General features: G+C 43.4%; 1 protein-coding gene across 1 annotated transcript; it reads left to right on the top strand.

Annotated features, from left to right (window-relative positions):
- Positions 1–6,266: 6,266 nt before the first annotated feature.
- lrrc61 (leucine rich repeat containing 61) lies at positions 6,267–20,471 on the top strand. Its single transcript, XM_060909409.1, has 9 exons — positions 6,267–6,355; positions 18,253–18,348; positions 18,446–18,592; positions 18,705–18,765; positions 18,854–18,939; positions 19,045–19,110; positions 19,216–19,284; positions 19,571–19,696; positions 19,877–20,471. The coding sequence occupies exons 1-9, from the start codon at positions 6,328–6,330 to the stop codon at positions 19,981–19,983; spliced, it is 786 nt and encodes a 261-aa protein (XP_060765392.1). The 5' UTR covers positions 6,267–6,327; the 3' UTR covers positions 19,984–20,471.
- The last annotated feature ends 689 nt before the right edge of the window (positions 20,472–21,160 follow it).

Below are 21,160 nucleotides of genomic sequence, written 5' to 3'. Positions count from 1 at the left end.
TCTGGTTAGTCAAATGACTTTCTATGGATTTGCCCGCCAAGTTGCGATCCCCTTGTCCACGACTAACATTTAAACATAGCTAATTAACTTGGAAACTGTTAGTTAGCATGTAAAAACAAAGTTACACTAACATGAATAACGTTAACTTATCTGAAGTCCTTTCAGAAATATCTCAGCTCATCTCATTATCTCTAGCCGCTTTATCCTGTTCTACAGGGTCGCAGGCGAGCTGGAGCCTATCCCAGCTGACTACGGGCGAAAGGCGGGGTACACCCTGGACAAGTCGCCAGGTCATCACAGGGCTGACACATAGACACAGACAACCATTCACACTCGCATTCACACCTACGGTCAATTTAGAGTCACCAGTTAACCTAACCTGCATGTCTTTGGACTGTGGGGGAAACCGGAGCACCCGGAGGAAACCCACGTGGACACAGGGAGAACATGCAAACTCCACACAGAAAGGCCCTCGCCAGCCCCGGGGCTCGAACCTGGACCTTCTTGCTGTGAGGCGACAGTGCTAACCACTACACTACCGTGCCGCCCCCTTTCAGAAATATGTTTTAGTATAATCTTGCCAAATAAACAAAATGTAGAAATCTTTCTTTTCTAGTAGCGTTAGCTGCCCAAAATTTTTTTGAGTTTGAAAAGAGTTTGTTAGCATGTCAGGTGGAGCTTCGCTGACTAGCTAGCTTAACGTTAAACCACAATGATGGCACAGCATGTGTTCATTTTGTGAATTCACATTTCTGTTCTTGGTAACAGCATTAGGTTTTGTAAGCAATAATACAACAATGCATTGACAGAAAATGTACTTTTAATACTTAAGTATTTTTAAAAGCAAATATTTCAGTACTTGAACTTAAGTAAAAATTTGACTGGACAACTTTCACTTGTATCGGAGTAACATTTGACCAGTAGGATCTGCACTTTGACTTAAGTAATGAAGTTGGGTACTTTGTCCACCACTGACATACATACATACATACATACATACTTACAGTACTATGTAAGCGTATTTTTAGCAGCTGGCACAAGAAAAGAAATGCTGTAAAGTAAGGATGACTTGAAAAATAAAGAAATTAAGTCTTTTGACATAAAAGGGAAAAAATAGAACATGTAATAAACAGTAATGAACTAAACAAATTCAATATTTGGAGTGACGAACCTTTGCTTTTTTTAAAATGGCAGTCTCAGGTACAATGGGTGCAGTTTTATAATAAAATGAGCTGTAGGTTTTACTGAGCAGCTTGCAGAAACAACCACAATTCTTCTGGACACTTTGACTGTCACACTTGCTTCTTAATTTTGCAGCAAAACCAAGCAGCCTTCATTATGTTTTCTTTTTTCTGAAAAGTATTTTCATAGGGTAGCGCTGTCGCCTCACAGCAAGAAGGTCCTGGGTTCGAGCCCCGGGGCCGGCGAGGGCCTTTCTGTGTGGAGTTTGCATGTTCTCCCCGTGTCCGTGTGGGTTTCCTCCGGGTGCTCCGGTTTCCCCCACAGTCCAAAGACATGCAGGTTAGGTTAACTGGTGACTCTAAATTAACCGTAGGTGTGAATGTGAGTGTGAATGGTTGTCTGTGTCTATGTGTCAGCCCTGTGATGAGCTGGCGACTTGTCCAGGGTGTACCCCGCCTTTCGCCCATAGTCAGCTGGGATAGGCTCCAGCTTGCCTGCGACCCTGTAGAACAGGATAAAGCGGCTAGAGATAATGAGATGAGATGAGATGAGATGAGATTAGATTTTCATAGGGCGGCACGGTGGTGTAGTGGTTAGCGCTGTTGCCTCACAGCAAGAAGGTCCTGGGTTCGAGCCCCGGGGCCGGCGAGGGCCTTTCTGTGTGGAGTTTGCATGTTCTCCCCGTGTCCGCGTGGGTTTCCTCCGGGTGCTCCGGTTTCCCCCACAGTCCAAAGACATGCAGGTTAGGTTAACTGGTGACTCTAAATTGACCGTAGGTGTGAGTGCGAATGGTTGTCTGTGTCTATGTGTCAGCCCTGTGATGACCTGGCGACTTGTCCAGGGTGTACCCTGCCTTTCGCCCGTAGTCAGCTGGGATAGGCTCCAGCTTGCCTGCGACCCTGTAGAAGGATAAAGCGGCTAGAGATAATGAGATGAGATGAGATGAGTATTTTCATAGGCGGCACGGTGGTGTAGTGGTTAGCGCTGTCGCCTTACAGCAAGAAAGTCCTGGGTTCGAGCCCAGCGGCCGGCGAGGGCCTTTCTGTGTGGAGTTTGCATGTTCTCCCCGTGTCTGTGTGGGTTTCCTCCGGGTGCTCCTGTTTCCCCCACAGTCCAAAGACATGCAGGTTAGGCTAATCAGTGGCTCTAAATTGACCGTAGGTGTGAATGTGAGTGTGAATGGTTGTCTATGTGTCAGCCCTGTGATGACCTGGCGACTTGTCCAGGGTGTACCCCGCCTTTTGCCCGTAGTCAGCTGGGATAGGCTCCAGCTTGCCTGCGACCCTGTAGAATAGGATAAAGCGGCTAGAGATAATGAGATGAGATAATGATCTAGCTTGGTGGCACGGTGGTGTAGTGGTTATCACTGTCGCCTCACAGCAAGAAGGTCCGGGTTCGAGTCCCGTGGCTGGCGAGGGCTTTTCTGTGTGGAGTTTGCATGTTCTCCCCGTGTCCGCGTGGGTTTCCTCTGGGTGCTCCGGTTTCCCCCACAGTCCAAAGACATGCAGGTTAGGTTAACTGGTGGCTCTAAATTGACCGTAGGTGTGAATGTGAGTGTGAATGGTTGTCTGTGTCTATGTGTCAGCCCTGTGATGACCTGGCGACTTGTCCAGGGTGTACCCCGCCTTTCTCCCGTAGTCAGCTGGGATAGGCTCCAGCTTGCCTGCGACCCTGTAGAACAGGATAAAGCGGCTAGAGTAGGGTGACCAGATGTCCGGGACAGTCCCAATTTGGGGTTGTGTGTCCCGAGTCCCGACAAAAGTCTGAAGGGACACGGATATGTCCCGGTTTGCGACTGAGCAGCGTGGGAATCATTAGCGGAGAAATGTCTGCATTTACTATTTTGATGAACTGACAGGAATCACAAACTTTCCTGGTTACTGCCCCCTGGCCCTGTGGCATGGGTGTTTATTTAGCCACATTATTCCAGACAACAGAATGTGTTGCCATGCAACAATAAAATAAACATTAACTGGCGCGAATGTTCTTTGTCTAGCAGCTAGCAACAGTAATGCCGCAACAATTATGCCGAAAAGAAAATGTACCTTTTCCAAAGATTTACAGGGCACCTACCCCTTCCTCCGAGAGGTGCAGAACAATGCGCACGAAGCCAGCTGCACACACTGTAAGTAAATATACGTAGGCTAATGAATTTTGTTTAGGGTGGGTGGATTGACAGTCGCCTTAGCTTTGTTCCTGTGCTTTGTTCTTGTACTGAGTTGGGTAGCCTATGTTGCAAATGCTGTGCGCTCCTGTGGGGGCTTTCCTCGGGCTGTCGCCCCTCTCCTCCTTTACTGCTGTTTTGTTTGAGTGTATATTCTCAAATCACTTGTCTCTTTTTTGTTTCTGTTTAACATACCATTCTGACAGTTTGGCCACATTGCTGTGTTGAACAGCTTGTTGCACCTTCCATTAAAGTGTTCACTTTTGTACACATCTTGCTTTATTCATTCAGTTGTGGGGAATGGTTAGTAAGGTTGATTCTGACCTAGGCTATGTTGAGGTCACATATCTACTTTTTAAGTTCATGCTATAGTGCATACAATTTTAGAGATATAGCCTACATGTGCATATGCATTCTTCTTGGTGTTCTCACAAACAGGTGAAATAAATCAGTTTAAATTTGGCCTATGGACATGGGTGCCGCCAGGGGGGTAAAGGTTAGAACAATTCTAGGGGCCCAGCACTGCCATGGGGCCCTTTAAGGGGCTGATAATATGCTTTTAATGATTTTAATAAGACTTTTGAAATAACAACAATGCAATATTCCATCTGGTAAAATGAGCTAATTGAACAAGGTTGTCTATTTCTTGAGTTCTTCAACATATTGTCATTTAACCCTCCCCCTTTTGCGAAATGGTACGGTCCAGTTCTGGTAGAAGTGCGATGCGTTAAATCTGTGTGCTGATCAGTGCAACGCTACTTGCTGCTGTGTCGCGGTGCAGCAGCCAGCCAGCCAGCAGTGGAGTGCGTACAGTCTATGATTGCTAAATATGAAGAGTGGCTGTCAAAAACGTAAAGAAAGGCAGCTGAAAGCCGAGAGGGACCGGAGAGGCAGGCAACTGGTCACTCAGTTTTTCCCAAAGAAAGGTAGCTATCGCTCACGTGTGTGTTCAAAATATTAGCGAATGGTAAATGAACAATATGAACGTGGTTGGATTAGCCTATCAAGAGAACACTTTTACAGTTTGTACAGTGACATTTTTTCCATTTTAATAACTGAACTGACTTGTGTGATAAACAAGATGAAATATTACGTTATGCTGGTGCTAATAACTAGTGCTAATAACCAGTTTCATAACTAATGGGGTGCCCTAAATATGCACAGATTCAGCCTCAGGGGGACCTCCGCCCTGCCAAACCACTGAACCCCCCTTTGGAGAAGGAGGTAAGCAGCAATACAACCCATAAATGCTTTAGGATTGAATTTTTTAATGAGCGAGCGCCATATACAGTTTGCTAGATTAAAGTGTTGCTAATAAGGGACACCAGTCAAGTGTTTGACATGGTTACGTGTTCTATGATTTATTAGCAGTCACATCACACATTTCACTACCAATTGTCCTAGCACAAAAAGGCATGTGGCAAAATCTTGAATTTTCATTTGTGATTGTAAATGCGGGCGGCACGGTGGTGTAGTGGTTAGCGCTGTCACCTCACAGCAAGAAGGTCCTGGGTTCGAGCCCCGGGGCCGGCGAGGGCCTTTCTGTGTGGAGTTTGCATGTTCTCCCCGTGTCCGCGTGGGTTTCCTCCGGGTGCTCCGGTTTCCCCCAAAGACATGCAGGTTAGGTTAACTGGTGACTCTAAATTGACCGTAGGTGTGAGTGTGAATGGTTGTCTGTGTCTATGTGTCAGCCCTGTGATGACCTGGCGACTTGTCCAGGGTGTACCCCGCCTTTCGCCCGTAGTCAGCTGGGATAGGCTCCAACTTGCCTGCGACCCAACAGGATAAGTGGCTACAGATAATGGATGGATAGATGGGTGGTACAGTGGTTAGCACTGTTGCCTCACACCAAGAAGGTCCTGGGTTCGAGCCCAGCAGCCAACGTGGGCCTTTCTGTGCGGAGTTTGCATGTTCTCCCCGTGTCTGCGTGGGTTTCCTCCGGGTGCTCCGGTTTCCCCCACAGTCCAAAGACATGCAGGTTAGGTTAACTGGTGACTCTAAATTGACCGTAGGTGTGAATGTGAATGGTTGTCTGTGTCTGTGTCAGCCCTGTGATGACCTGGCGACTTGTCCAGGGTGTACCCCGCCTTTCGCCCGTAGTCAGCTGGGATAGGCTCCAGCTTGCCTGCGACCCTGTAGAAGGATAAAGCGGCTAGAGATAACGAGATGAGATGAGATTGTAAATGCACCAGAATTAGTCACTGACCAGTTTTCATCTAGTCCCTGTTAGGTTAATACACAAAATGTAATAACAAAGTGACAAACTCAAGGTCCATGGGCTATCAAAAGTCAAATAATGACAATAGTGCATGGTGGCGCCCCTGCCTATGGACATAGCCTGGCCTATTCTCAGCCATTACAAAATCTGTTGTCTGACCATAATTTAACTGATCTGTATACCACTATGCTACTAGATAACAACATGCCTGTTTGTTTTATTTCATGTGAGATGTTGATAAATGTGAGCTTCAACAAAATGATAAGAGCACCTCTCTGAGTGTCACATTTATGTAAAAAAAAAAAAAAGGTGTGCGTGCACGAGCATGGTCGCGCGCAAAAGTGTCCCGGTTTCAGACTCGGGAAATCTGGTCAGCCTAGGCTAGAGATAATATGAGATGAGATTCTCTCCTGCAGCTCAGTATGGCAGGATACTGGATTTGATGTTGCTAGGGCCCTTGACAACACCGTAGTAACCAAGCAGTGTTTGTACACAGAAGAAAAGGACAGGAACTTCCGGCTGACCAAAAAAAAAATTAGTAGTAATGTGGTTTGTGCGAATTATTAACCTCTGAGCGATTTGTTTATTCTTTACAGATCCTGTGATTGGTGATGGGAATTATCTTTTGAAATAAAATGGTATAAACCGCGACCCATCCGGCCGCGCAGGCGCAGAGTGAGCGCAGCGTCAGAGGTCAACACCAGAGCAGGCAGCAGAGCTCCAGCGGGTTTCTCCTCTAACGACCACACAAATTACTGCAAATATGGAAGCTAAAAGGGACAAAGAGCACGGTAAGTAGATCACATTCATCCGTTAAACGTGTAAACTATTTATTTATTTCACGCGTTAGCTCGTTTCTGTAGTGCAGGAGTAGCTGGCCATTCACTGCAGTAGGGGAGAGCGGGGTAAGATGAGCCAGAGGGTAAGATGAGCCACCCCCTGTTTCTAAGAAACAGTAAACAAATGTGATCATGTGACCACATTCAAAGGGGGGCGGGACCATTTACTTACACTTGTGGAGAGGAGCACCACATGTCAAACTAGGTGAGGGACATATTTATAAAAATGTGTTTTTGTGCTTTCTAAGTCAATTCCATGTTTGTCCACAGTGAAGATGATTTAGAGAAGACAAAAGTAGAATAATATTTAGACACATTAGGGTTAAGTTAGTGGCTTTCTAAGCTATGATATGAATGCTAATAAAAATAATTTTGATTAGCCTAATCCCCTTTATTAGCATTTTTCTACAAAATGGTGGCCACGGGGTAAGACGGGCCATTAGATGTGGGGCAAGTTGAGCCACTGGCTCAACTTACCCCATTGGTGGCTGAGCTTACCCAATATGGATGACACTTAAGTTTTCACATTTACTGGTCATATATGACAACAACATTATATATATATATATATATATATATATATATATATATATATGACATCAGATGAGGAAGACCAGTTGTTAGATGTGGGGGATTATGTTGTGGCAAAATTCACGGGGAAGAAGAAAGTGCATTTCTTCATTGGCCAGATAATCAAATTGGATGTCTTCGAAATAGAGGCAAGATTTGTCAAAAGAAGCCGGTCATGCCATGGCTCTGCAAGAAAGCCGACCTTTGTCTTCAAAGAGAAAGATAAGGCTGTCCTGTCAAGACAGGATATTGTGAAAAAATTGCCCCACCCCTTTACTGTTGGGGGGACAGCACGGAGGGAGAGGCAAATGGTGTTCCCTTGCAATTTGAACGCTTGGAACATTGAATAATGATGAAATGATTGATGGAATGATTGCTGCATGTTTTAGCAATGTTTTAACCTACTGAAAGAAATAAGATTTTTTGGCATTGCTCTACTGTTTTAGTAATTTCTATAATATAGTATATCTCTCATTCCCTCTCTAACCATCCCTCTTTCTATCTATCTATGCATCTCTCTCTCTCTCTATCCATCTATCTATCCTTCCCTATCCCATCTCGTTCTATCACCTCTCTCTTCATCTCCCCTTCTCTATGCAACGGCCCTATCCCCCACTTGATTGACTTGACTTGATTCATTGATTGCATTTCTAATAATAAAAGTTGTTTACTTTGTTAACCTAACATGTTTTGTGTTGGCTCAATTTACCCCACACAGTGGCTCATCTTACCCCGTGCATGGGGTAAGTTGAGCCACTTGACATTTTTTTTTCAAGAGGTAATATCACTCTAACCATAAGAGCTTATCAATTATTTTTTGCTCAGATAGTAACAGTACACTTTGAAATTTGGTATGGTGTGTAGACTGGAAGCAAAAATGGCTTTAACATGTAGTTATGATGAAAAATGTAAAAAGTGGCTCATCTTACCCCGCTCTCCCCTACTAAATATTTTGTTTTGGAAACAAAAATTGCAGTTCACCAGCAGTTACTGATGTGCAGTGCCTTAATACAGTTGTTTTATATAAACTAATTCTTATTTGTCTTATTGCATTGCAATATTCTTCTTCTCGCCATAGCCAGCAAAGGCACCACTGATGACATTTTAAAGTGCATATCCTGGACCAATTTAGTGGGGTTTTTATATGAAAGTATGTCCCTTTACACACTCATCCAGAAGGGTAATTTTGCACAAGGCCATCTGTCTACAGCAGAAAAAAATAAAATAACAAAACGCGTCTGGAAAAGGGTGGCACGGTGCATGGTGTCCGCGTGGGTTTCCTCCGGGTGCTCCGGTTTCCCCCAAAGACATGCAGGTTAGGTTAACTGGTGACTCTAACGCTACGTTCACACTGCAAGGCTTAATGCTCAATTCCGATTTTTTTGTGAAATCCGATTTTTTTGTGAGGTCATTCACATTAACAAATATATGCGACTTGTATGTGATCCTCAGTATGAACGAAAAGCGACCTAAAAGTGTTCCGCATGCGCACTGCAGGATACGACGACGTCACACACAGTGAGCATGGCCAGTGTTTACGGAAGTAAAACCGCCCAGTTGCGGTATGACCCATCCAATCTAGCTTGAATAGCTGTATCCCCCCAAATGGAAATCAGCTCCCTAACCTCTGCGTCCTTCCATTGAGAAGATTCAGAACCTTCACAGCCCGAAGCGTCCCTCGCATTGATGTCATGCGCAGGGGCGCAGATACGTTTTTTGAACTGGGGGGGGGACAAAGCTGCCAGCAAACCAACCCCAACCCCGATATGCCTGTCAAACTTGTTGTGGGTTACCATAGCAACCAAGCTCGAGCTCGCAACCTGTGCAGTCTGCGCAGCTCAACCAACCGAATATCAGTCTTTGTTTTGTTTTATGTGAATTGTTGCAACTATGTATACACTGCTGTGCACCTCAATAAACCGAATGGTAATTAGTCTTTTGATTTTTCTGTGAGGTTTGCCTTATGCAAAGAAAGACAGCATAGACGTTTTTTCCTCCCTATAAGTGGGGGGGACCGAGCGAGGTGAATTTAAATCTGGGTGGGACTCGTCCCACCCTCTATCTGCGCCCGTGATTATGCGCCATGCTGTTGTAACTTTTTTGAGAGACCCGCCGCCTACTTCAGCGCAGAATAGTGACGTTTGTGGCTTGTTGATGACGTGTAAGTCGGATGAATGCGACCTGGCGGTTCAGACTGAAGTCGCATATGAAAAGAGCGGATAGGAATCGGAATTAGGACCACATATCCAAACGGCCTGGGTCGGATTTGAAAAAATTGGATCTGTGTCGTTCATATTGTCAATAAAAGATCGGATACAGGTCACATATGGGCGAAAAGATCAGATTTGAGTCACTTCAGCCTGCAGTGTGAACGTAGCCTAAGGGTGTATTCAGACCAGGATAGTTCGATAGTTCACTTGCTTTGGTCCGAACCAAATGTTTTTTTTTAATTTTTTCATTTTGGTGCGGTTCGCTTTCACACTGTACATTTTAGTAAGCGGACCAAAATCTGTCAACAAAGCCACGCGCCCTGAGGTCGTTCAGCTATTGGTCAGAGACGACACACGCACAAAGCGTTAAGTTCAAAAGTAGTCATGGAGGCTTTCCGTGCTGTTATTCTTTTTAATGTCATCAAAGCTATATGTTTTTTCCAGTTTTTACTGTTTTTACAATTGTGCGATTACTATGCTGTTGTACAAGTAATTTTATCAACGACGACTTCAAAGGGCAAGGCGGCTACGGAGGATAGCGCTGATGAGCGCACATCATGTTGTGACCGTTCTGGCTCTTCACGCAAGACGGAGGAGGTATGTGTCGGGATATTCGCCTTATCCATCGTAATAGATGAATTTATTTTTTGCGTCGCTAGTACCGCCACTTTTTGAAAGAATGTCCCTGATTTTAATGTAGGTCTGACGGAGTTTCTTCACTTTTAGCCGACATTGTTCTGGGGAGCGCGTGAACCCCTTCTCCTTCATTTTCTCACTGAATACAGCAAACACGTCGGCATTTTTGTGTGTTCTCTCCAAAAGCTCAGATATGTGGACATCTGCCCATATATCCACAAGGGTACGCGTTTCTTCCTCGGCCCACGTTTGCCCCCTACTCATTTTTTGTACTCTGTAGTCTAGCCTACCACTGGTCTGAATGACTGAACGACTGTTGTAAGGTTCCCTTGACAACCGAAACAGTGTTTGCACTTTGCACTGGAGTGTCAAGACTCTGCTTCCCATAATGCTCGACAAACGACGGAAGCTCTCGAGGTACAAAAAAGCAAAACTGTCGGATTAGGTCCGGTCTGCTTTCACACCTCCAAAAGGTCCGCACCAGAGTTCCTTTGGTCCGGACCGAGTCCGACCTTGCAGCTCGGTCTCGGTCCGCTTGTTTGGTCCGGACCAGAGTTCGGTGGTTTGTATTCAGACCAACCCAAAAGGTCCGGACCAAGGGAAATTTGGTTCATTTGGTCCGGACCAAACAACATAGGTGTGAATACGCCCTAAATTGACCGTAGGTGTGAATGTGTGTGAATGGTTGTCTGTGTCTATGTGTCAGCCTTGTGATGACCTGGCGACTTGTCCAGGGTGTACCCCACCTTTCGCCCGTAGTCAGCTGGGATAGGCTCCAGCTTGCCTGCGACCCTGTAGAACAGGATAAAGCGGCTACAGATAATGAATGAATAGTCTGGAAAAATCCCAAGTGAGTCTGGAGCCAGATTCATGACGTCACGTGCGGATCCGCCAGCAGACTGAGAGACCCTGCATGGATTCAGTGCACAGTCTGTGTAGACCAAGTTTAGCAGCATTGAAATATGGAATTGTCGCCTGAGCGCAATGTTACTTCACCTTTGGATGAAGAATATAATGAGATGTCAGAATTGGGACTTAATCTGTTTGGATTTGATGATGATGATTCAAGTAGTGAAGATGACGGAGACAACACCGGGGATGTAAATAATACGGCGGTGGAAGGGCCGCGGCCCTACCGGTTTGAGCTGCCTTGGCGTGATCGGCAAACAGCCCCGAGCCAGGAAGAAGAATCTCAAGAAATGGATACAAGAGAATCCAGGGCCAACAATAATGAATGGTAAGATTGTTCAAGCAGTATTTTGCAGAAAACCACCAGGTCATTTTCTCATAAACAAACCATGGGATTCAGAAGGAGGCGCCCCGCACGTGACGTCACGAAAATCAATGTTTGCCGGGAAATCCAAATGTCAAGTTTTTTCAGAGCCGGACGAATTCGCCTCAAATGGCTTGATTTCAACTGAATTTTTCTGGTATTGCGCAAGGTAAAAAAATTGCACAAAATGCAAATGTGACAGATATTTGACCAAAGTTTAATATAAAATAAGAGAATTACATTGATCTTGCTCCTAAATATACCCAAGATGTGCCCTTTAACAGTCCATCATTGGTGTGTCTCAGGCATTTAAACTTGACCATCCCTCTCCAAGCTTGATCAGTGGATAATTTAGAGTAGCCAATTAGCCTAACTGCATGTCTTTGGACTGTGAGGGAAACCGGAGCACCCGAAGGAAATCCACACAGACACAGGGAGAACATGCAAACTCCACACAGAAAGAACTTTCTCTAACCACTGCACCACCATGGTACCCAATTGCAATCCATCCATCTATACGTTATCCATAGCCGCTTATCCTGTACAGGGTCGCAGGCAAGCTGGAGCCTATCCCAGCTGACTATGGGCGAGAGGCGGGGTACACCCTGGACAAGTCACCAGGTCATCACAGGGCTGACACAGACAACCATTCACACCTACGGTCAATTTAGAGTCACCAGTTAACCTAACCTGCATGTCTTTGGACTGTGGGGGAAACCGGAGCACCTGGAGGAAACCCACGCAGACACAGGGAGAACATGCAAACTCCACAAAGAAAGGCCCTCGTTGGCTGCTGGGCTTGAACCCAGGACCTTCTTGGTGTGAGGCAACAGTGCTAACCACTGTACCACCCATCTATCCATCCATTATCTGTAGCCACTTATCCTGTTGGGTCGCAGGCAAGTTGGAGCCTATCCCAGCTGATTATGGGCGAGAGGCGTGGTACACCCTGGACAAGTCGCCAGATCATCGCAGGGCTGACACATAGAGACAAACAACCATTCACACTCACATTCACACCCATGGTCAATTTAGAGCCACCAATTAGCCTAACCTGCATGTCTTTGGACTGTGGGGGAAACCGGAGGAAACCCACACAGACACGGGGAGAACATGCAAACTCCACACAGAAAGGCCCTCGCTGGCTGCTGGGCTTGAACCCAGGACTTTCTTGGTGTGAGGCAACAGTGCTAACCACTATACCACCATGCCACCCAGTTGCAATATTATATGCATTTATTCTTTCATTCATCTTCAGTAACAGCTGTAATCAAGTCAGGGTCATGGTGGAGCCGATAGTCTATCCCAGAGTCCATCCTGGGAACTGGGCACAAAGTGGGAGAATTCACCCTGGATGGGACGCCAAGTCCACTCACAGAAACGCATTCACACGCTCATTCACGCTAAAGGTCAATTTTGAGTAGCCAATCCAATCGGTGTGCTTTTGGATAGTGGGAGGAAACTGGACAACCCAGAGAAAAACTGACGTAACCCAGGCAGAACACTGTGAAACTTCATCCAGGCACAGGATCACACCAGGGAGCTATACTCTGCTATATACAGTACCAGTCAAACCTCAAGATACACCTTCTAAGTCAATGTTTTGTTTTGGTTTTTATTAATTAAAAGATACTTCATGCCTTAAAGTAATGATGGATGTCGTTTCTCTTTACTTCGTTGATCAGTTCTTGACATAATATGGATTACTATAGTTGTGGAATAGGGTTATTTACTGTATTTTTATTATTTACTGTTTACTGTTTGATCTCAAATGCATTAAGAAGGCAAGAAATTGCACTAATTAACTTTTGATGAGGCACAGCTGTTAATTGAAAAGCATTCCAGGTGACTGCCTCATGAAGCTGGTTAAGATAATGCCAGTAGTGTGTAAAGCATCATCAAGGTAAACGCTGGCTACTTTGGAGAATCTAAAATGTCAAACATATTTCGTTGTTTTAAATACTTTTTTGTTTACCACATAATTCCATATTATGTTCCATATGTTATTTCATAGTATTGATGTCTTCAGTATTGTTCTACAATGTAGAAAACAGTCAAAATACAGAAAAAACTATGAATGAGTAGGGGTGTCCAAACTTTTGACTGGTACTGTATATACACGTGCAGTTTAATCAAATTACACCGGCCCTTTGTCCCCATCCTTGGTAGTTGATGTCAGTAGTTGAATATTGCAAATTGAAGTGTTTAAATTATATATTTTCTACAACCCCGATTCCAAAAAAGTTGGGACAAAGTACAAATTGTAAATAAAAACGGAATGCAATGATGTGGAAGTTTCAAAATTCCATATTTTATTCAGAATATAACATAGATGACATATGAAATGTTTAAACTGAGAAAATGTATCATTTAAAGAGAAAAATTAGGTGATTTTTAAGTTTCATGACAACAACACATCTCAAAGTTGGGACAAGGCCATGTTTACCACTGTGAGACAGCCCCTTTTCTCTTTACAACAGTCTGTAAATGTCTGGGGACTGAGGAGACAAGTTGCTCAAGTTTAGGGATAGGAATGTTAACCCATTCTTGTCTAATGTAGGATTCTAGTTGCTCAACTGTCTTAGGTCTTTTTTGTCGTATCTTCCGTTTTATGATGCGCCAAATGTTTTCTATGGGTGAAAGGTCTGGACTGCAGGCTGGCCAGTTCAGTACCCGGACCCTTCTTCTACACAGCCATGATGCTGTAATTGATGCAGTATGTGGTTTGGCATTGTCATGTTGGAAAATGCAAGGTCTTCCCTGAAAGAGACGTCGTCTGGATGGGAGCATATGTTGCTCTAGAACCTGGATATACCTTTCAGCATTGATGGTGTCTTTCCAGATGTGTAAGCTGCCCATGCCACATGCACTAATGCAACCCCATACCATCAGAGATGCAGGCTTCTGAACTGAGCGCTGATAACAACTTGGGTCGTCCTTCTCCTCTTTAGTCCGAATGACACGGCGTCCCTGATTTCCATAAAGAACTTCAAATTTTGATTCGTCTGGCCACAGAACAGTTTTCCACTTTGCCACAGTCCATTTTAAATGAGCCTTGGCCCAGAGAAGACGTCTGCGTTTCTGGATCATGTTTAGATACGGCTTCTTCTTTGAACTATAGAGTTTTAGCTGGCAACGGCAGATGCCACGGTGAATTGTGTTCACAGATAATGTTCTCTGGAAATATTCCTGAGCCCATTTTGTGATTTCCAATACAGAAGCATGCCTGTATGTGATGCAGTGCCGTCTAAGGGCCCGAAGATCACGGGCACCCAGTATGGTTTTCCGGCCTTGACCCTTACGCACAGAGATTCTTCCAGATTCTCTGAATCTTTTGATGATATTATGCACTGTAGATGATGATATGTTCAAACTCTTTGCAATTTTACACTGTCGAACTCCTTTCTGATATTGCTCCACTATTTGTCGGCGCAGAATTAGGGGGATTGGTGATCCTCTTCCCATCTTTACTTCTGAGAGCCGCTGCCACTCCAAGATGCTCTTTTTATACCCAGTCATGTTAATGACCTATTGCCAATTGACCTAATGAGTTACAATTTGATCCTCCAGCTGTTCCTTTTTTGTACCTTTAACTTTTCCAGCCTCTTATTGCCCCTGTCCCAACTTTTTTGAGATGTGTTGCTGTCATGAAATTTCAAATGAGCCAATATTTGGCATGAAATTTCAAAATGTCTCACTTTCGACATTTGATATGTTGTCTATGTTCTATTGTGAATACAATATCAGTTTTTGAGATTTGTAAATTATTGCATTCTGTTTTTATTTACAATTTGTACTTTGTCCCAACTTTTTTGGAATCGGGGTTGTATTTTCTGTCACTGAATATACAATAGGTGGCACAGTGGCACTGTTGCCTCACAGCAAAAAGGTCCTGGGTTCAAGCCCAGCACAATTTTTCTCTCTCCGTGCTTCCACGGAAGGCGGTCGCATTTTCTGCTCTCCCTTTCCCTCCTTTTTTTTCCCCCTGCTTGTGCTTCTATGTCTTGTCTCATCTGCTGTACTTTTTGAAGAGACTCTTCCTGCATTACTTTCTAAACTAAAAAAAAGCATGGAATTGATCAACTGGTCTCCTAACGAAATTGACACAGTTTTGGGTTTGGGGGAACCCGTCTGTCCTGTCGGAACATTTGTGGCTGGTTACACGATGGATGCATGGGAGCGGTGGCGGGTCGTGTGCCTGGCGATTCTTTCTGTGGAGTAATCGTTTGAGTAGGGTGCGCACATCCAAAAACTCTTTGCAGGTGCCAGACAAAAGTATCAGACAATAAAAGAAAGTAGGTCTGCACACTGCTGGATACGCTCCAAAAAAATAAACTTTATTTAATTAAAACAAGCAACGTTTCGATCACCCTGGATCTTCATCAGGCATATGGGTAACAGGAAGAGGCTGTGGCCTATATCACATGACCCTGCTCTACACCCGCCCAGGCAAGGCACCCAAAGGTGCCAATCAATTAGACAGACAGGTGTCTTAACCTGTACCAGTCATACAAAAGGCAAAACCAAAAAACATTTGCAAGTTTGAAAGATTAAAAAGATGTGAATATAGTACACCAACATATAAAATACATATCATGTGAAAATCAATTACAAAAAGGTTTTAAATCAAAATACATATTCATTCCCTTAGGTGCAATGGTGTTCAAGGTATATATAAAGCCTCGCGTCTTAAAAGGAGATTATCAACATCACCCCCACGTCTAGGTGTGGCAACATGTTCAATGCCAATATATTGAAGGGTTGCGAGATTGTGTTTAAACGTGTTAAAATGAACAGCTACAGGGTTCTTCTCATCATTCAACCGTATGTTGCTTCTATGCTCTGCGATGCGCGTTTTTAGACACCTTGTTGTTTTGCCTATATAGGCTAATCCGCAGGGACATTTAATCATATAAATTACATTTCGTGTATTGCACAAAATAACGCCTTTTATTTTAAGAGGCTTCCCAGTGTGCGGGTGGTTGAAAGAATTACATTTGCGCGTAAAATTACATTGCGCGCAATTTCCGCACCTATAGTTGCCATCAGGAAGGGGAGGAAATCTCTGTGCGCGGTCTGGTGGTCGGTCGGCCTTAACGACAAGGTTGCGTATATTGAATGAACGTTTGTATACAAAATGTGGGGGCTGTCTAAACGAGGCATCGCTGAGGGTTATTTTGTGCAATACACGAAATGTAATTTATATGATTAAATGTCCCTGCGGATTAGCCTATATAGGCAAAACAACAAGGTGTCTAAAAACGCGCATCGCAGAGCATAGAAGCAACATACGGTTGAATGATGAGAAGAACCCTGTAGCTGTTCATTTTAACACGTTTAAACACAATCTCGCAACCCTTCAATATATTGGCATTGAACATGTTGCCACACCTAGACGTGGGGGTGATGTTGATAATCTCCTTTTAAGACGCGAGGCTTTTTATATATATATACCTTGAACACCATTGCACCTAAGGGAATGAATATGTATTTTGATTTAAAACCTTTTTTGTAATTGATTTTCACGTGATATGTATTTTATATGTTGGTGTACTATATTCACATCTTTTTAATCTTTCAAACTTGCAAATGTTTTTTGGTTTTGCCTTTTGTATGACTGGTACAGGTTAAGACACCTGTCTGTCTAATTGATTGGCACCTTTGGGTGCCTTGCCTGGGCGGGTGTAGAGCAGGGTCATGTGATATAGGCCACAGCCTCTTCCTGTTACCCATATGCCTGATGAAGATCCAGGGTGATCGAAACGTTGCTTGTTTTAATTAAATAAAGTTTATTTTTTTGGAGCGTATCCAGCAGTGTGCAGACCTACTTTCTTCTAATATTTTAGATTCTTTCTGTGGAGGACATCGAAGATATCTACCTATTCGGAACCATGACTACAGGACTTTTGCTGATTGGATTAGGCATTGTCCTGGTATATCGAGGAAATCAGACAACGGTGACAGCTGTTCAAAGCCCCACAAAGCTGCCCGATATGATTGGAGTGGTGGGCAAAGCTGTTGGCACTCAGACTGTGGACATTCAGAACTTTAACCACAAAATGGTTGTTATCTCGGAGCAGCTTTCAGCTTTGCAAGGAATACGTTTTTCGGAGATCAATTTGAATAGAATGGACGAAATGGACAGATATGGACGAGCGGTGTGGACGAGCAAAGACTGCGTCTGGAAAGACCAAACAATTTATATCTTATCAACATTCGGCTCCCTGAGACAGCACCGGCCTTGGTTCAGGCCGTTGTTGAGACAACATTTCCCCCTGAAGGTCACTGCCGGGAGACATTCTCGCCCTCGCATTCCTTCTCTAACTCTCCGCAGTCGCCATTTTTACCCCCAGTGTGACAAGCGGGTGCGTGACCAGCGCCTTCATGGCTGCAGGAGCAGACGGCTGCTTGCTTGTGCTGGATTACCTCCTCCCCCCCACCCCTCCCCCCCTTACCCCCTACCCCTGATTCCCCCCCTCAAGTCCTGTGTTTAAAGTGTACTTGTGTTGTTGTGTGCTTTGTGCAAAGGTTTTTTTAAATGTTCCCACACTGTACTCCTGACAGGAGCATAGTGGGGGGGTGTTCTTTTTTTTCCCTTATCTCTCCTCATGTTGTGTTTCCTTTTTATCTTTATCCCTGTCTTCCTGTCCTGTCAACCCTATGTCAATTGTATGTTGTATATGTACGGACAGGTTGACGGCTAATTTCGCTGGTACATGTGACTAGTGACAATAAAGGGCATCATCATCAACGAGGGCCTTTCTGTGCGGAGTTTGCATGTTCTCCCCGTGTCCGCGTGGGTTTCCTCCAGGTGCTCTGGTTTCCCCCACAGTCCAAAGACATGCAGGTTAGGTTAACTGGTGACTCTAAATTGACCGTAGGTGTGAGTGTGAATGGTTGTTTGTCTCTATGTGTCAGCCCTGCGATGACCTGGTGACTTGTCCAGGGTGTACCCCGCCTTTTGCCCGTAGTCAGCTGGGATAGGCTCCAGCTTGCCTGTGACCCTACAGGATAAGTGGCTACAGATAATGGATGGATGGAATATATAATAGGTTTGTGTAATGTAGGTTTACAGGTATTTGAGCAAGTTACAAGCTGGGATTTCTCCTTTACCACTTTACCACATGCCCTTGAAATCTTAGTCTTTCTTTGTTTTGCAGAAACAGAGTGTGCAAAGATCACTCCTGGTCTCCTGAAGTCCCGAACTGGGGAATTTGATTTGGAGTCCATTTTATTCCTCAAACTAAGGAGTCTAGGTAGCTTTAATTCTGTTGTTGCTGTTGTTATTATGAAGTGTATGTCTGTGGTCCCTGTATCACAGCTTCTGTGTATGTATGTGTGTGTGTGTTTTAGGAATATATGATCTTGGATGCATTGGAGAATGTATAAATTTGGAAAGGCTGGACCTCTCTGGGAATAACATTACAAATCTAGCACCTCTTGCATCACTGAGACTTCTGCTTGTGCTGAATCTGTCAGCTAACAGGATTTCCAATATCGGTAAATGAATTTACTAGTACAGAGTAGTCATCAGTGGGATATATTGTTGAAACAGTGATAATCTACCAAGTAGTGAATTTAATATGCATTATCATGTATTGTTATTTTGGAGAACCCCTCTCTAGTTGTGAAAGTCTACAGAGTCTGAATATGGCAGGCAATCTTGTATCCAGGTACTTTTGCTTTGCAGTCATTTTGTTTTATTGCGCAATGTTCCCTTTCTTTCGGTATAAATTTATTCTTGTGTTTTACTACATACAGCATTGATAGCCTTCATGCTTTGAAGCCTTTACGGAAATTAGAGAGCATTAGGCTGAAGGACAACACCTACAATTACACTAATCCAGGTTAGCTTTTCGATCTGCTGGTAACATGTTTTTTTGAACTTTTTAATCTGGAGGTGTTTTCTTTTGCTCACAATTTAACTTGACTCACTCATTCATTTCTCCCAGTTTGCAAGAACTCGTCATACAGAAACACAGTCTTTGAAATGTTCCCAAACATCAAGGTGTTCGACGGTGAGGAAACTTTTGCTCTGGGACCCATAGTAATACCAACAAATTGAATAAAATGTAAGCAGCCAGCCAAATGAGTATGCAAATACTTGTTCTCCATTGCTGTAGGGGAACGGGTGGTTGGACGTGGAAGTGATCTGTATCAACTATGCAAAGACATTGATGACACAATTAAAGGTATTTCTAACTGTCCAGATTATTTTAAACCTGTGAGTTAACTGTAGAAATACCAGTGATATTTTTCCAGTTATATAAGGTTTCTGTTGTGCTAGTGAACCGACATTTTTGCTAACATGTGCAATACCAAACATTGCCTGTTATTTGAAAAAAGGATGAGTTCTGTAAATTTACAATTAAGAATTAAGTAAAATACTACAATACCTGGAGCAATCTTGGTCACTGTGGTGTTACATAACACCGGTTAAATCCAGTTGCTCTAATATCAATATTTTATCTTTTGTAGCAGGCATGTATAAAAATGGCCAGTTGCCAGAAGTACCAGACTGTAAGCCATGGGTAGAAGATGGGTTTTGGGAGATAAAGAGATCAAACAATGCCATTGTTGAAGAAGCATACAAACAATTTAATGGTAATGCCCTTTTTTTTTTTTTTTTTTTTATATTTCATTTTTGATATTTCTGTCAGTGCTACATTAGGCCATGTACTTTAAGGCTTTATGGACACATCACAGTTACCAGTTATGTAAAGCCTTAGCGTAAAGATTGTGATTGATGGTTTTTGCTTTATTTTCTATCACCTTCTTGAACAGATGTTCTTCATGAATGCAGACTGCTAAACAGAAGAGCAGCTCATGCGATCTCACAAACTGAGAGGACACTTGGCCTCAAAAACCCACCAAAGCAGTATTCTGTTTAAAATAAACACACACTACCACAATTAAACAGTTTTTATTTTTGATACATTTTTTCAGCTGATAAGAAAAATTGCCACCACACATCTATTTCTATTTGTTTTTAAAGGTCCACATGCTTGACACGTCAGTGCCAGAACTCCTGAATATTCAATGCTTGTAAGGAAGGAAGGCTTTAGTTACTGTAACTCCACTGCTGGCCTCCACATTTATAGATTTGAGACCCAAGATGTTCAAACTGAGCCTTTTTTTTTTTTAAAGAATTGTCACACAAAGCTGTATACAGTATATTATTGCTTTTCACACCCCTTTTAGACAGTGAAATGTGTTGTAATGCAGTTACCGGTATGCTTGTATTTATTGACATCCTTGTTTTCATATGACACAATTTTTAATGTGTGTTTCATAGAATTGTACGTTGATTTTGTAAGTTTACATTGTTTGCTTTTTACATTTTGCCTACATTTTTCTGACTCTGAAGTACCCCGTGGCTTGTGATGCATTTAAATAGATAAAACATGCTCTTACAAGAACAGTGTCGTTTTGTCCTGTTTTTAACCCTTGTGCCATGTCAAAGCTAATGTTCCATGTACAGTGGTGCTTGAAAGTTTGTGAACCCTTTAGAATTTTCTATATTTCTGCATAAATATGACCTAAAACAACATCAGTTTTTCACACAAGTCCTAAAAGTAGATAAAGAGAACCCAGTTAAACAAATGAGACAAAAATATTATACTTGTTCATTTATTTATTGAGGAAAATTATCCAATATTACATATTTGTGAGTGGCAAAAGTATGTGAACCTCTAGGATTAGCAGTTAATTTGAAGGTGAAATTAGAGTCAGGTGTTTTCAATCAGTCAATGGGATGACAATCAGGTGTGAGTGGGCACCCTGTTTTATTTAAAGAACAGGGATCTATCAAAGTCTGATCTTCACAACACATGTTTGTGGAAGTGTATCATGGCACGAACAAAGGAGATTTCTGAGAACCTCAGAAAAAGCATTGTTGATGCTCATCAGGCTGGAAAAGGTTACAAAACCATCTCTAAAGAGTTTGGACTCCACCAATCCACAGTCAGACAGATTGTGTACAAATGGAGGAAATTCAAGATCATTGTTACCCTCCCCAGGAGTGGTCGACCAACAAAGATCACTCCAAGAGCAAGGCGTGTAATAGTC

Source organism: Neoarius graeffei, chromosome 2 (genome assembly GCF_027579695.1).
Source record: "Neoarius graeffei isolate fNeoGra1 chromosome 2, fNeoGra1.pri, whole genome shotgun sequence".
NCBI lineage: Eukaryota > Metazoa > Chordata > Actinopteri > Siluriformes > Ariidae > Neoarius > Neoarius graeffei.
This window is presented reverse-complemented; position numbering and strand designations above follow the sequence as displayed.